Raw genomic sequence first — 16359 nt, 5'->3', positions numbered from 1 at the left:
GTGGGGATCATCCCTGTAGGGATCGATCCCATAGGACTGTGGGGATCATCTCCATGGGGCTGTGGGGATCAGTCCCTGTGAGGCTGTGGGGATTGATCCCTGTAGGGCTGTGGGGATCAGTCCCTGTGGGGCTGTCGGGATGGATCCCTCTGGGTCTGTGGGGATCGGTCCCTGTGGGGATCAGTCCCTGTGGGGATCGATCCCCGTGGGGCTGTGGGGATCGATCCCTGTGGGGCTGTGGAGATCGATCCTACAGGACTGTGGGGATCATCTCCATGGGGCTGTAGGGATCAATCCCTGCAGGGCTGTGGGGATCAATCCCCGCGGGGCTGTGGGGATCAGTCCCCATGGGGCTGTGGGGATCGATCCCCATGGGGCTGTGGGGATCAGTGCCTGCAGGGCTGTGGGGATCGATCCCCGTGGGGCTGTGGGGATCAGTCCCTGCAGGGCTGTGGGGATCGATCCCTGTGGGGCTGTGGGGATCAGTCCCCATGGGGCTGTGGGGATCGATCACCTTGAAGCTCTGGGGATGGATCCCTGTGGGGCTCAGCGTGTCAGCCCCCCGCAGCAGGGCTGTGGGGATCAGCCCCTGCGTGGCAGCCCCTCCCCAGCGCCCGGTGCCACGGACAGGCCGCACACTGGTGGTTTACAAAAGAGACTTTATTGCTGGGCACAGCCAGGGACAGGCGAGGATCACCCGGGCTTCTGCCGCCCTGGCCCTGCTGTCCCGGCCCCGCAGCTCAGAGAAACCCGCGTGAAAACTGCCTGTGGCCCACAGGAGATTCTGTGAGGGCAGGTGACCTGCGGGCTGGGGCCCACACGGGGCTGGGAACCACAAAGAGCCGGTGCCCAGTGCCTCCCCACACCGGGAGCCTCGGGGCCACCGGTGTCTCAGGGCTGCCTGCAGCCGGCACACGGAACCGACCGGTCACACCTTCTGTGGGGAGGGAAGCTGTGGCAGGACCCCGAGGCCGGGACAGCACTGGACAATTTGAAGGAAAATCATTCTTAAAGGTAAAGCAAGTTTATATATTGGGTTATGTGAACAGCAGCAGCCTCGTGCTGGGGGAGCAGGATGGGGCTTGCAGCAAGGGTTGAGTATGTAAGAGCCAAGCTGGGCTGAGCCAGGCAGAGCCCCCAAGGCACCCTGTGCTGCCTTTCTGCTGCCTCACTCAGGGCATGGAGTGAAGCTGGAGAAAGCAGGACACAGGGAGGAAAGCACAGGACGTGGGCATGGGCATGAGCCTGAGCTGTGCCAGGAACCCCGCAGAAAGCAGACGCTCAGAAATGCTGATGGTCCGGTGCTGGGCAGGTGTCAAGGCCTTTTCCTGATGGTCTAGAGCCTCACATGGCAGCAGTGCATCCCATATCCCTCTGGAAACAAGTCCCTAGCTGTGGCAGCTGCTCCAGCATCGCTGCCTACGTGTCCCCCTCTCCCAGGGCAGCAAGCGTGGACCCCACTGCCTGCTGCCACCACCTCTGTGGGTGTGGAGGGAGCAGATCCAGCACCCCACCTCCATGCTGCTCCCTGCCCCTGGGACTCGCCATGGATTTCCAGAAGGTCCCTGACCCGTGTGAGAAGCCTGCAGCTTGTGCTGTTCCTGCCACAACCCCGGGGCACAGCGGGGAGGAGCAGCTGTGTGACACCCCTCAGGCCCAGCTGCAGGGTGGCTTCGTGCAAAGGTCACCCAGTCCTTGGGAGGGCAGAGAGGAGCAGCCCCACCTGCCCCACACCAGCTCAGCTTTGCCATGTGCTGCCCAACAACAGGATTTGCTCAGCTCTTCCCTCCGTGCACCGGCTGCATCCCAGTTCCTCTGGTCCCCCGAAGGAGCAGCCGGTTTGGGTGCTGGGAGTCTTCTTGCCTGTGGAGTGGCTGCACAGCCCGGCACAGGGGGCTGGTGGGCTACTTGCAGGAAGCTTTCTTGACACCAGGTTTTTCTTGTGGAGGACTCTTGAACTTTCAGCTGTACAGCTTCTTGGGATCAGCACTCTCCAGCTGGGTCAGGGCCCTGTCACTCAAAGCACATCTTCAGGTATGGGGCAAGAAGGCTGCAGCAGGAATGGTCTCCAAGGGTGATTTAGTAGTGTAAGAAAAACAGTTCCGTGTTCCTAATGTTTATGTGCTAAAACTAAAATATAAAATACACCTTGTACAAGCAGGCAGGGGATCGGCATCGGCTCTGCAGGGTAAGAAGGATGCATCGTGTACACTTCCCTGGGGCTCCAGGGCAGGGAGAGCTCGAAATGTGAGTGATATTGTGTTCAGCTGTCATCCACAACCCTTGTGCTCTGCAGCCTGTCCTACTCGCTGTCACTCTTGTCCACCAGTACCGCGTCAGTCTCCTCCGTGATCTCCAGCAGGGTGTGCACGTCGGGGCTTTCCCCACGCATCAGATCTGAATTTTCTCCTTCCTCTCCACCAACCTCCACCAGCTCTGTGGCTTTCACCTCCACCTCACCCTCTCTTATTTTCTTGACATGGAAAGTGAAGGGTGGCACTTTGTAGACGGCTGTCTTGGACCTGGCATAGATGGTGTGGTCAGGGGTGAAAGACTTCCTCAGTTTGTCCCGAGAGCTCTTCATCTTCTCTCTCCTTTCGTTAGTCACAATTTTAGTGCCCAGTTTGTTCATCCTCTTCTCCAGGTTGTGCCGGGTCTTCTCCAAGTTGTGGCGGGTCTTCTCTAGGTTTTCCTTGGTCTTTAGCTTAGTCTTTTCCATTTTCTCCTTTGAGAATGCCTTCTTAAAGTCATCCACCCTTTTCATGCCGCTCCTTTTGATGCGTTCTGCCCGTGACTCTTCAATAATCTCCTCAATCTCCACCTCCTCATCCGAGGAGAGCTGGATGTGGTCCTCCTCCGCATGGTCCTCACCCACAGGGACCTCCTCACCCTCACCTTCCTTCTCCAGCTTTTCACCTTCCTTTAGGGACTTGCTGATGCTCAGTTTAGATGGGAGCTTCACTTCATCCTGCAAGACACAGAGCGGAGCCAGTGAGACACAAAGACACCGGCAGCCCTGGAGCCAGCCCGTCCTCCCTCCCACGGCGCCAGAGACATCGGCCTCCACCCAGCTAAACACACCCAGGTACCTCAGGCCTGGGCTCATCCTCCCTTACTGCAGCTGATAAGTCATTGTGAAGAGGATGTGCTTAGGACTCTCCCGTACCAGGACTCAGGCACCAGCTCTGCTCACCCTAGGCCGGCTCCAAACTCATCTGTGACGCCAGAAGTACTGGAAAGGCAGCCCAGCACTGAAACTGGAGCCTTTTCCCTTCCTCTGTCTGTGTCACAGTCCTGTGCCCTCCAGTTTCATCTTTATCCCAGACCTGACCATCATAGCCCCTCACTCCAGGGACATGTGGACCACCAGGACAGTGTCTTCAGGTCTCCAGCCTGGCCAAGTCCAGCTGCAGCCCCAGGCACAGCACAGGGCTGCAGAGGCACAGCCAGAGCTGAGAGTCTGACCACAGCACCAGTGTGCACACTCTGTTCTGGCCGCCCCAGGCTGCACTCAGACTTTCCCAAGGCCTCAGGATCCAGATGTGGGGCTGGGACATCTCTTGGGATGCAGCAGGCTGCCCTGTTTTTCCTATTTCTCCACTGGGGAATAAGTTAGAGAATTTGCCCAAGTCCATATCTGGAGATGGTGGAGACAGTGGCCCAAACTCACACAGCCTGGTCTGCAAGGATACACAGCTCTACTTGGTACAGAGCTGGATTCATTCAGCTTCTCCACGAGCCTGAGACAGCCAAGTTCCTGATCCCAGTGTCAAAGGACAAGCATGTGCCTGGGAGAGGGGCACAGGTCTGGAGTGGGATTGGTTTTCATCTGAGCAGCACATAGCATGCGTCCCTGCTGCAGTGATTCACCTCTCTGTTCCCGGGACAGGCTGGAAATAGCCCGTCACTGTACAGAGCCTCACAGCTGCAGGGCTGCAGCTCACGCTCAGAAATGTATTGCCCAAGCAGTTTTAATCTACAGAGCTGGGTGGGAGAGGCAGGAGCTGCCAGGACCAGCCTGTCAGAAATCCAGCAGCAGCCAAAGGGCAATGTGTGGAACGGGCACTCAGCATGCAGAGCTGCTGGGCTGAGGTTTGGAGAAGAGCCTGGGCAGCAGCACAGCCAGTGCCACTCTGAGCCCTGGGGCAGGCAGCAGCAGAACAGAGCAAGGATGGGATTCCAGTCCTGCACTGGCAGGAACCAGGCCCAGGGAAATCAAGGGGCAGCCCCTGGTGCACCCCAAGTGCTTGGCAAACCCTGGAAGACCGGCAGTGATTTGCCTGCCCCCGGCTTGGGGACGTGCCCTGGGACAGCAGGGTGACTTTGCTGTGCGTGTCACAGCAGCTGCCACTGCTCCACTGCAGCCGTGCACGAAGGAGCTGCACAGGTGCCAAGAGGCAGGACAGGGGAGATGGTCATTCCCTCAGGCATGAGGAGGGGTGTTCCTGGTGCTGTTGTGGGACAGAACATCCCGGTCCTGCTCAGAGCCGGAAGGGACGGCGTGTGTGCACACCCTCACCCTGAGTGCTGTCCCAGTGCACGCCACTGCCCTGCCTCACCAAGTCACTGCCACTCTGGGGCTCTGGCCTGAGCTCCTGGACAGAAGCTGGAGCAGATGCTCTCCCTGCAGACAGGGTGCTGTGCCCAGCCCTCTGCACTGTCCCCAGCCTTGCCTTCCCTTGCACCCCTGGAGAAGTGACACAACTCATGGGATACGTGACTCCAGCACAACTTCACCTGTGTGAAATCCGGATGCTTTCAGCTGCTTTCTCTTTTTTTTCCCAAGCACAGGTACTGGTCCTGAGGCCAGCTGAAGCTCTGGAAGCACAAGGGCATCTGGAGAAACCTTTGTGAGCAGTGAAAAGCCAGCTCCATGGAGCACTGGGCTCACTGAGGATGGCATGGGCTGCAGTGTCTGTGGTGAAAGCACAGTGCCTACTGGAGCAGAGCTTTCATTCTGGGTTTTCTTCAGAGCAGAGAACTGTGCTGGGTGAAGCTCTTCACCCTCCAGATCACAGGTCACGTCTCATACACTTTGTGGAGATTAAGGTGAAGTGGCCAACATGTGTTTTCTTCATTTGATGAGCCATTTCAGCAGAAAACAATACACGTTCTCCAGAGGGCCAGGTCAGTCCAGGGCAAACCCACATCAGGGGGAAGGCAGGGATCCTGTTCTCCACAACAACACCTGCCAGAGCAATCCCAGAAAATTCCAGGGACCCTGCCCAGCCAGCAGAACATCAGGAACTCCAGCCACTTCCTTCCCTCTGAGGCAACACAATGAGCCAGAACAAAGGCATCCCCCTCTCGCCTGGCACGGCTGTCCCTGGAAATGGGCCATATCCTGCAAACCCTGATCCTATCAGCCCCTTGTGAGCTCCAGAATATGTGTTTGCAGAAAGAAACACCACCTCAAATCTCCAAGTCTGTCATATAAATAACAACCTTTCCTCGTGCTACACCAGTATATCCATCTCTTGAGTGAATTTTCTGATGTGATGGGATGGGCTGTGCCAGCAATGCTCCCATCCAACCTCAGCAGCACCCTGCAGCTCTTCCCTCACAGCCACAGAGACATGGCCAGCAGCAGCTTTGGATACATGGCACAGCTACCCCTCTTGGGGTGCCTGCAGATCTCCCTAATCCTGCACTTCACCTGGAGAGCAGCAGCTGCCCAGCTCTGTGATCCTATGGGCTGCACTCTCACTTCTTCCACTCTGCTGGCCCTGCTCCCATACCCACAGCCTCGCAGTGCTCACAGCTCTGCTGAGCCCCTGTCAGGAGGCACTTCATGGATCAGACCCAGAGGCACAGAAGCAGCACAGCCCTTCCCATAAGTGAGGATCCCAGCCTCTCCCCTGGGGACTGTTTCCAAGGGCTTTTCTCCAGCTGTGTTTGGGAAACCCTTTGTGTCCTGCTCCTGGCCTCTCTCCTAGGCATAATTCCTGCATTTCCCACCCTCAGCCCATCTCTTCCTCACTGATTGCTGATCTGACCAGTAGATAACCAGCTGGGGGACCACTGGAGGATTTTCAGCAGTGTGCTAAGGGACAGTCCCCAGAGTCCAGCTCACCTGCATTCAGGGAGCATTCCTGTGGGTTCAGGCACAGCACAGCTGGTGCGAGAACATCCACAGCTCTGGCACATCTTAATGGGGATCAGCATGTTCTGTTGAGCATCCCTTGAATGTACCTCCCCCCTGCAACCAGGCACTGCCCAAAAGCCACCAAGAGTCTCCTCCTCCCTGCCCAGGAGGTTTCTCCAGTGGGGAAGGGGAACTGCCTGGTTTGGGCAGGACAAGCCTGCAGACACAGGCCTGGAGGATAATGGGACGTGACTGGAACAATCAAGAACCATCCCAGGCCCATGGCTGGCTGATGCACAAATCCCTGCTCTGTCCGAGCAAGGCACTATGCTCTCTGCACTTCGTTTGGCTCATGACTCATCCAGTTGAGCCACATTTTTAACACCAGGCATTCTATTTTTACTCAGAAAACACTGATCCTGAAGTGGGTGAGTCCAAAATCCTGGGTCTTGGCATCCCTGCCTGTTGGGGTGTTCAAAACCTGGCTCCCAATCAGCAGAGGCAAACCAGTTCTATCCTCTCTGCTTGCATCCAACTTGGCACAAGGACAGCGGGTAAACAACATTTTTTCAGAAGATTTTGTTACCAGCAGCAGCAAACTCTGTGTACAGTGCAGAGCTGCACCCAGCAGCAGGACAGGGACAGGGAGCCTGTGTTATCCCTGCAGCACAGACCTCCGGGGATGAGCTGTGCTTTGGGAAGCTCCCTGGCACTGAGCCCGTCCATCTGTGGACTTTGTGGGCACCCAGAGGGGCCCCAGTGCCCACAGGCAGCCCCAAGGGCAGCTGGCTGCCAGCTGCTCTGTGTCCTCCTACTTCAAACAATCCCGAGCTGTCGGATCCTCAGCAGCCTCTCCTCGGCTCCCCTGAGTGGGCTTTTATCTGACATTGTTTTCGAGTTCCCTGGCAGTGAGTCACCCGCAGCCCACGGCCATGGACACCCGCCTGGTTGCTACAACACACGTAAACACTTCCCCTGGCGTATAAAAGGCCAAGGAGGCACAGAGCTGAGCTGCATTCCCAGTCAGTGTGTAAGGAACAGAGTCCCAGCACTCCCAGCCGCTCTGGTCTCCAGTTGGAAGGTTTAATGGAAGGTTCTCACATGCACATGCAAATCACATCTGCAATTCATTTCACTCCGTTATTTTTACACAACTGCAACAGCACAAACAGAGGGTTTGGTTGATGTTTGCAGCCGTAACATGCAGAAAACAACCAGCTTACATTCCTGGGCTCCACTATGACCAAATCAGGCTGATCCCAACACTTTGTGAGCTGTAGCCCCTCCTGCAGCCCAGCCCTCCCTCTGCCCACCCGGGCAGCACAGCCTGGCCCGGGCCTCGGGGAGCCTGGGGGAGGATGAGGAGGAGCTTGGGCAGCAAACAGCCCTCCAGGTCAGGTCAAACTGTGCCAGAGGAGAACAAGTTCTGCTCGCGTTTCCATGATAACTGCTCTGCTGTGCCAGGCCTCAGAGGACACTGTTTTGTGCTGACCTTCCAGCAGTGTCATGGGAAGGAGGATTAGCTATTCCTGAGTAACAACAGCATGGCTGAGAAGCACCCTGAGCACAGCAGGGCTCGGGAGTGTCCAGATACCCTGCACAGAGGGGGCTGTGCTTTCCTCTCCAGTGCCTTGGTGGAACAGACCTTTTCTGTGGAGACTGAAATTGCCAGATTTTTTTTTTTTCCTAGATCACAAAAAAAAAGAGGCTTTTCTTACATCTGACATTCTCCTTGAAAAGGAGAAGTTTTCCCTAGCAGCTTTGAGCAGAGACCACAATTCCTAGACTTGGTTCACCTTCATCTGGCTCTTGGAATATTCCTGTCCAGCCAAGTGGCCATTCCCACTGACAGTGCTGCACATGCTGCTGGGTGTTTTATCCAGTAGCTTGGGGTGTTTTATCCAGTAGCTGCACAATGACAGGAAGGCAGCAGGCCACTGTGGCTGAAATGTTATATGAACAGCTATTAAAGTCACCACTCCCGTGTGTGCAGGACCTGACTCTGAGCAAGCAGCCCCAGGGGCTGTGGCCAGACAGAAATGGGAGATGTTGCAGGGGCTGCCTGAGGCATTGAAGTTTATGTCACAGTTTGTGCTCTCTGCCTGTTTTACCTGTTTAAAACAACAACTTCAAACCACATCACAATCACAAACTAATGCTCACAAGAAGCCTGAGGAGGTGGGTGTTCCAGGGCTGCGTTTCACAGGGAGAAATGGCAGCTCAAAGAACAGGAGGGATTTGCCCAGTCACAGCAGACACCAGCAGAGCCAACTGCCCCTGGCCACTTGCCCTTCATGCAAGCCACGCAGCAGCTCCTCCTGAGGGAAAATCCCAGCTCCTCACACCCACGCTCATGCAGCAAGCACATTAGTCAGCAGCAGGAGCAGCCTTGGAGGTCTGAGAGCCTGAGGCAGCCCCAAGCAGGCGAGAAGCAAAGGCTCAGAATCAGCAGCTCCCAGAGCTTCGGAAGAGGTTCAGAGTGATCTTCGGGGGGTGCCGCTGACGAGGCCCTAAACTGCTGCCTCCTCGGGTGTCTTCTGCTGCCCTGGGCCTGTCTCCACGGGCTGGGCTCAGAGGGCAGTCCCTGGCGAAGACTCAAGGCATACCCGTGGCATCTTCTCGGGCTAAGATGAGGAAAACTGCGTTTCAATGGCCAGGGAAAGGAAGCACAATGGAAACACTTACCTGTTCCTTCCGGGAATCTGATTGAGAACAACCGGGATCCGGGTTAGCACGAGAACAGGCAGAGAGAAAAGGCACAGGGTATGTTTTAGTAAAGGAAGAAGCCAGGAAGCAGAATTTGACAGAAAAGAGAGTCAGCAAAGATCTGTGAGATGGAAGAGTGTCCGTCTCTGATTCAGAAGGCCCCAGGAGACAGAGGATCCTTTCTGTGGGTTCAGGAACATTCCCACTGACACTGCCACAGGGCCAGAGTCTGCTCACGATCACAGGGATTCAGTGTCACCTGTTGGGGACATGTCTCCCTTTGCCGTGGTGTAGTGAACTCAGTTTGCTTGTCAGTGTAAGATCATGAAAGAAGGGTGGTGATTTTAAACCCCTGTGTTTATTGATTGAAGTGCAGAGGCTGCAGAGATTGAAACAGGCGGGTGCAACTCCAGAACTCTATCCGCTGGTTTTGTCACGTACTGACCTTCCCCTAAATCAGCGCCAGATAATTCCCAGCAGCTCCCAGATCTCTGCACCCAGTGACACAGCAAAGTCAGGCATGGCCTTGACTCTGGGTTCCAAAATTTGTGTCAAATAGTGCCAAGAGGTTCATGAAAAGAGAAGCCTCAAGCCTTAGAGACAAGACTTTTGAGTCCTGCAGTAAGAAGTCACCAAGGAATAGTACTGAGGTAAAAAGATCTAAAATATGAGGGAGAAAGCAAATCAGGTTGGGATTAGGTAAATGTTAGAGGGATAAATAGTTCATTTTCTAGTAGCATCTCCCTGACTAGCAGAGTCCTCCCAGTCTCTGTAATTCTGGGTCTTGTGCAAGCTGCATGGCACTTCTTTCTGTCAGGCACATCCAGTTACCCTGTGTCCTGAAAGCTGTGTCTGAAAAGCTGGATCTGCTTCATGAGCTGTGAGAAACAGCTGCCTGGGACAGGCACCAGAGCTGGTGCAAAGGAAGGGAGGGAGGGTGGGGAGAGGAGGAGGCTGTGCTTGGAAAAATGCTTTTGCCTTTAGTGAGTCAGAAGAGAGGGAGAGCTGTAGGAAACAGAGAAGTAAATAGATTGAGAGTGAAAAGGAGCTTTTTTCCCCTCTGGCAGCATTAAGAAGTTTTGATGCCATTATCAGTCTACTTGTACCACTGGCTTTGCTCTCAGATGTTCTCCTCATGGATAAATCTGTCTGAGCTGATTGATGACTCCGGAGCTGCTCCTGAACAGCAAAGCAGCAAGGATGGGGTTTGTATTACAGATCGTTTGCAGACACTGACATTTGCATCCTCACATAAACCTGGAGACTAAACATCCTGAAACTTTTTATTCTAAATATTTGATTTTCCTTTACTGATACTGCACATTTTGTTTCTGTTCTTTGTCTATCTCGCAGGACAGTGGATTCACAATTCTTCAGGTGCTCTGTAACTTGTAGAAGATCTTGCAGAATCAAGAGAACAATCCCAAATGGGATAAAAGAGGGCTAAGCCTGTTGCTGAATAGTTTATAAGTCACTGCTGTGCCTTCTGGCTTGTGCTCATGAGAGGCCTGAGGGAGGAATTTGTGATAGGAGGGATATTACCTTGGGTTTGTTTTCATGAGCCACTACTCATCCAATCTAAGCCTATCCCAATGGCTGGGCAGCCTCTGGCCCCTTGCTCTGTGACAGTTTATGGCTGCACAGCTCAGCCTGGAACTATAATGGTGAAAGGATTTTAGCAAAGCAAACAATTCTGGCACCAACTGCTTATAAATAATAGCTGAGCAATGAAATATTAATGCAGTTGATACTAGAGTGCAACACAGAAATCCATGCTCCAGAGCTGTCTACTGGTAGACTGGTAATCTGCACTAAAAGAAATCTTAAGAGTCAGAGCTATTAACATCCTGACTTTTTTTAAGGCTCGGTCTCCTCTGAATTATTATCTTGAAACTCTTATAGTTCCATAATATGCAGAGAATATGCAAGATTTTTGTACATTGGGATGTTCATGTGGTTCCCCTGCAATGGAAGCAGCACTGACAGGAGCTGCTTTTGGCTGAATTTTCAGTGAAAGTGAAACCTGCTTTTTATTTTAAAGTATTATCAGAAAATGAATACAGCGGCTGCTGCAATGCAAATCCCTGCTGTGACCCACTGGGAAGAGGGATGATGTTCCAGCACAGAGAGCTCTCAGCCACGTGGAGCCAGCTGGTCTTGCAGGAAAAGCACCCTGTGGATACCTGGTGCCTGTGACTATCCCAGTGCTGTCACCAAAATTGCTTTGGAAATTCCTATTTAGTTTTTAATGCTGGCAGCTGGGCAGGCTGCACTGAACTGCAGGCACGTCACCCACCCAGGCTGTCCCTCAGGGCTGCGGATCTTCCTGGCTCTGGTCAATGCTCCACTGCCATTAAACTCATCACGAATGAGTTTCTGAATGATTAATTTGAAACAAAACCATAGCTCAGGGCAGCTGCCATTCTGTTTGGGCAGTGGAGAAAGGCTGCAGCCCAGGGGCAGTGGGTTTGTATTCCCTGGGGACCCTGCCCTGTGCTTCTTCTCAGCTCCCTGAGCTCATGCCTTTTTCCACACTCTTTTTGAGGAGCACAGACCCAAAACCGAGGCAGTTCAGGTCTGGCCTCTGAATCTGTCACATTAATGTGTGGGTTTGAAATCTACCCCTCCTTCTCTCCATGTACAGTCTCCCATCCGTATAAGGCCCACGCGAGCACAAAGCCAGGCTGGGCTATTTATATTTCCTTGCCCAGCCCTACCCACCCAACACTGCATGGCTGGGATCCAGGTCCCACCCTGCTCTCCCAACAGCACAGCCCTTCCCATGGAAACTCACATCTCACACAGCTCAGAGCAGCCACCAAAGCCCCCTGAAGAGCAGATGAGCCCCACGGGACCTCCAAACAGGACAGCGTGGGGAGCACGCACTCACACCCCTCAGACAAAGCTGCTCTTCCCAACAAAAACACTGCACATCCCCAGGGCTCCCAGAGTTCCCAGAGCTCGGCCCACACGAGCCTCAAAATAAAGGACTGGCACACTTTAGAAATTCAATACTCTGTGTGCGTGCCGAGTGCCGCAGGGGTTTGTCCGGTTGTAACAAAACCAGCCTTTGGCATTTGCAGAAATAAGTTTAATTGTCAAAAACAGTTTGGAGGAAAATGCCAAGCTTACATAAACTGCCACGTGCCGCTCTCCAGCTGAACACGGCACAAAGTCTGGTTTTAGAGCAGTAGCTGCTTGCACAGGACATCCATTATTTAACCATGAACTGCAGTAACCAGCCCCATGTTCAGGATCCTAAAAACCAGGAGATTTGGGATGAAGTCACTTTAGTTTGTTTTTATTAGCAACCACTCTCACGGAATTTTTTGGTGTCCTGATTTCTCTGAAAGACAGGAGGCCAGGACAGAGGCACAAAGGAAGCTCTGAGCTCTGCTCCCAGGGGCTGCTGAGCAGTGCAGGCACTCCCTGACATCAGACTTTTTAGGAAGGTAGGTTCTGCACTGAATGTTTGTGTACACATTGGCCTGTCAAAGGTGTCACCCCTGCTTTGTCTCAGCAAGTTTTCAAACGAGAAAGATGGGGCAATTTGGAAGGGTACAGTTGTTTTTGAGTTTTATTCTAAAGAATTTATTTAATTACCTATATTAAGTCGATACAAAAACTCTTATGTCAGAGAAATCAGACCAGCTCCTGGCAAAATCAGCTCAAAGAGGATAAGCAAGTGAGAAAACACAAGCACAGATGGGATTGAGAGTGATGCCTGTAAATGTTCTGCTCAATACCTCCCCTCAGCCAGGATGTGGGAATGATATCCAGCCCTGCACTTTCTCCCCCAAATTTTGAAACCACCCCACCAGATGTGATCAGGATCATGCCACAGATCAGGCTTTCCCTGATAAAAATTTGGTTTTCATCTCCTCCTAATCTACAGCAAGCAAAACACAATTCTCACAGGCAGTCTGACTTCCCTCCGAGGTGCAAAAGGTCTTATTTGCACTCCCAAAATAAACCCTCCACAATGGCTGAATCCTCAGGACTCAATGCTGAGAGAATAATCAAATATCATGAACCAGAAAAGAGCTCATTTATCTTTACCTCTTTTATTTCACCCAACTGCAGAACTGTGCAATATTGAACCCTGTTAGAGCAGGACTCTTGCTCTGCTCAGATCTGTCACCCGAAAACAACCACGCTGCTGTAAAAAATTATGAAAGTTTTTACATCTCTAAGGATGAGTTTATCTCTTGTTCTCCAAAACAAAAGACTAATAAATGTTTGGACTTTTTGCCACAGCAACTGGAAACACACAGGAGTCACCCCCAGCTTGGGAAAGTAGCTTTCCCCGAGTCAGAGAGGAGCAATAATGTGCCCAGCACTACAGAATTAATTACATGACCAGCAAGGTACCCAAGGGACACTTCGGTAGGTGGGGGTCTGAGAAGTGAGACACCGAATTAGATGAGAGTTATTTTGTAATTATTTGGTTTTAAGTGTAGACACGGTTAGGAAAGCACAGTGAATTGCTCAGTTAACCCCAGGGTGGACTCCAGTGCTGGATGCTTTCCCTCCAGGGCAGGGTCTGCTCCATTCCCATGGAAGTGCCAGCATGTCCACGAGGCACAAACAAATCCATTTCACATGGTGCAAACCTGGAGAATTCCTTACCTGTGCTCTGTGACATTCAAATCACACTAAATTCCATGCTGGGAAATATCCCAAATCCCAAATCATTTTTCCCCCTAATGCCTCCATGATTCCTCAAGTCCCTGGCACAGCCCCTGGGCAAAGGACTCTTTCCAAGGCTGCTCTGTCCTCACCACAGCAGCAGGGGCAGGCCCCGAGCCTTTAGAAACAGAATTGCTTCTTCATATTCAAAAAGAAACTCTGCATAACATCAATAATCCACAGCAAACCAACACAAACTGCTCATGAAACACTAACCTGCAGATGTTTGGGATGCTTCCCAAGGACCTTGAACCTTGCCAACTTCCTACCTATTTCCGTAACTGACATGGAATGTTATGTTTAAACAATTCCCTCCACTCCTCTCATTTTGCAGTTGTTGTTGCTTCTATTTTATTTTTCCATGGACTTATTGATAGAAAGAGCTCATAATAAATCCACACACATGTATCTGGCTATGACTGGTTGTGTTTCCTGTATGATCTGAACAGGCTTTCAGCCTTTCAGTCGTGATAAAACAACAAATGCTCACGCTCTGAACCAAGAAGTCCCACAGGTACGTCTGACCCCTGAGCCTGTCATGAGCCACTCGCCCTCAAACCTCACAGAAAGGACCATTCTCCCTTTTATTCTGCTTTTCTTCTCTCTCTTCCCATGATCAGCACTGGAAGCTTCTCCATTTGTTCCTAGTGCTGGCTATTATTAACCCAGAGGCTTTCAACTGTAGCATTAACTGTTTCACTCACTTTTCTCCCCTGGCCCAATAGAAGAGTTTGCTCTGATGCAGAAATCTAACTCCAGGCAGGAAACCTGACAGAACCATGTTCCTCTATCTCTCTCTCTCTCTCTCTCCTTGCAGCGGGTTATGTGAAAACTCCAACTCCTAGTGCAGGGGGTGAACATCAAGCAAACCAAAGTTGTTACTGAGACCAAAGAACAAGGAGATTCAAGGCTTTCAGGATGCAGAAGAAAGAAGATGGGAATTGTACAAGCCCTCAGCAAAGGCCACCCTGAGCACCACCAAGCTCAGGGGGCTGGGCTGGATTTTCTCTGACAGCTCTATCTGCCCTGCCTGGACAGATTAACCCTGAGGCTGGGGTTACTATCACTTGTTACCAGATGCATGTCACAAATTTGAAATATCATCAGTCTCCACGTAGCCACACACATGGTGTCTCTTGGTAGAAGGCACGTTGGCAGATGGATTTACAACACCCCCTTCCAGATCCCAGAGCACTATTGCTCTTTGTTGAGCTAAGCAGTTAAATCGGGTTATTTTGATACTTCTGGCCCATTGCACTGAGTTCTTAGCGCTGGGAACTCACGATTGATCTCTATCTGCATTAAAATTCCTGTCAAATGGGACAACTCTGTCAAACTTTATCTTAGGACACACAGAAAATGTTAAACCACGAATGAGAGTGACGGGGGACCCGCCTCAGTTTGGACTGCCAGACAATCTGGGGAGTTTGGGAGAGAGCTGGGCCGAACATGCAGCGCAACAGGACCCTCAGCAAAGAAAACACCCACTAATAACAGGATGTAAAGACATCATGAAACAGCTCCTTACCTGATAGATCATGACTTTGAAGTTCCTGCGTTTCAGGAGCTCCGCTTCGTTGGCCTCCAGCTTCTTGATCTGCCCGGCTTGCTTCTCCAGGTTCTGCCGCACCGTTTTCACGTTGACGCTCACCTTGCGCACCTTCTCCAGCATTTTGTTGACGGTGTTGCTGGTGGTGGTGTGTGCCTTGGTCAGCTTGGTCAGCTCTCCCTGGATGCTGGTCACTGCGCTATCCATCTCTTGCTGTCTCTCCTCCAGCTGTGTTTGGGTCAGCTGGATCTGATCCACCGCTCCGATGATCTTGTCCAGAAGGGTCAGCACCATCACGCCGTTGATCTGGTCAGCTTTGATGGGCTCCTCGGGTGCTTGCTCCTCCGAGGTCTCAGAAACAGTGGGTGGCTCGATGATTTGCAAGGTGGTGTCCTCCATGGTCGCTCGGGAGTCCTGGCTCACCCGGAGAAGCTGTCACCGCAGGGAGAGAGCAGGGAAAACTGAGCCCGAGCCTCAGCTCAACTCCGCGCTGGGAGAGGCGCCAGGAATGGGGAGCGCAGTGAGTGAGTGTCTGTGCTGAAATTCAAATGGCACAGCCCCGCACAGCCGGCCAGTGGAACTGCCCTGCAAAATTTTCCAGGCTTGCAGGTCATTGGCTGACTCCACCTCAGCTATAGAAAAGGAGCCGCTGCCAAATGCCTGCTGACCCACCCTTTTGAAATGATTAAAATAGTTGGAGGGGAGACGATGGCTCTGCATGCAAACACAAGCACGGCTCAGCCAGGAATGCAAGCTCTGGAACTGCAGCCGCCCCTGCTTTACTCTCAGTCTAAAGGCACTGAAGTAACAGGAGGAAAAAACAAAATCCTTTAGTAAACGGCTCGGGAAGCTGCTGGGAAGAGAGTGGGAAGCAAGCAGCCCCATCTGGGCACAGCTGTGTGCACTGAAGGCTGGTTTAAACAACTGCACATGCTGAAGTTCAGCTGGAAGTTCAGACCTTTTGCCAGTACTTAGGTTTGGTGGTTTTTTTTCCAGGACTATGACAGCCTGAATTTCAGTACTTTAAAGAACTGCTACAGTTTGAATTCAGCAGTTACAGCATGAAAAGTGGACTGGAATCTAAGATACAAGTCTGTATCTTAGGAATGCCCCCTCCCACGTACATGAATGTGCAAGAGGCACACACGGTACACGCAGGGTGCAACACTCTCCACACAGATTTAACTCAGAGAAGGACAATTCCCTCCTGAGTGAGGCAGCTGGGCACTCCCCCTAAAGGAGCTCTCCCAGCCCTGCAATTCTCGAGCCTCCTGCAGGTCCAGTCACCAGACTTTAAATGCGGGACACTACTTGTAAACAAAGCCCAAAT

At 52.4% G+C, this 16359-nt stretch overlaps 1 protein-coding gene across 1 annotated transcript; it reads right to left on the bottom strand.

Annotated features, from left to right (window-relative positions):
- Window positions 1–642: 642 nt before the first annotated feature.
- Window positions 643–15611, bottom strand: CAVIN1 (caveolae associated protein 1). Its single transcript, XM_041462873.1, has 2 exons — window positions 15009–15611; window positions 643–2968 (listed from the first exon to the last, which is right to left on the bottom strand). The coding sequence occupies exons 1-2, from the start codon at window positions 15426–15428 to the stop codon at window positions 2303–2305; spliced, it is 1086 nt and encodes a 361-aa protein (XP_041318807.1). The 5' UTR covers window positions 15429–15611; the 3' UTR covers window positions 643–2302.
- Window positions 15612–16359: the final 748 nt, after the last annotated feature.

Source organism: Pyrgilauda ruficollis, unplaced genomic scaffold, assembly GCF_017590135.1.
Source record: "Pyrgilauda ruficollis isolate IOZ18807 unplaced genomic scaffold, ASM1759013v1 scaffold161, whole genome shotgun sequence".
Taxonomy (NCBI): Eukaryota; Metazoa; Chordata; class Aves; order Passeriformes; family Passeridae; genus Pyrgilauda; species Pyrgilauda ruficollis.
Note: the sequence above shows the minus strand (reverse complement) of the source record. Positions and strands in the feature narration are given on the sequence as shown.

Excerpts from the sequence above, each read along its gene's own strand:
- CAVIN1 (XM_041462873.1), bottom strand. The coding sequence starts at position 15,428 with ATGGAGGACACCACCTTGCAAATCATCGAGCCACCCACTGTTTCTGAG. Across the intron at positions 2,969-15,008 it reads TCAAAGTCATGATCTATCAG|GATGAAGTGAAGCTCCCATC; the intron begins GTAAGGAGCTGT and ends TGTGTCTTGCAG.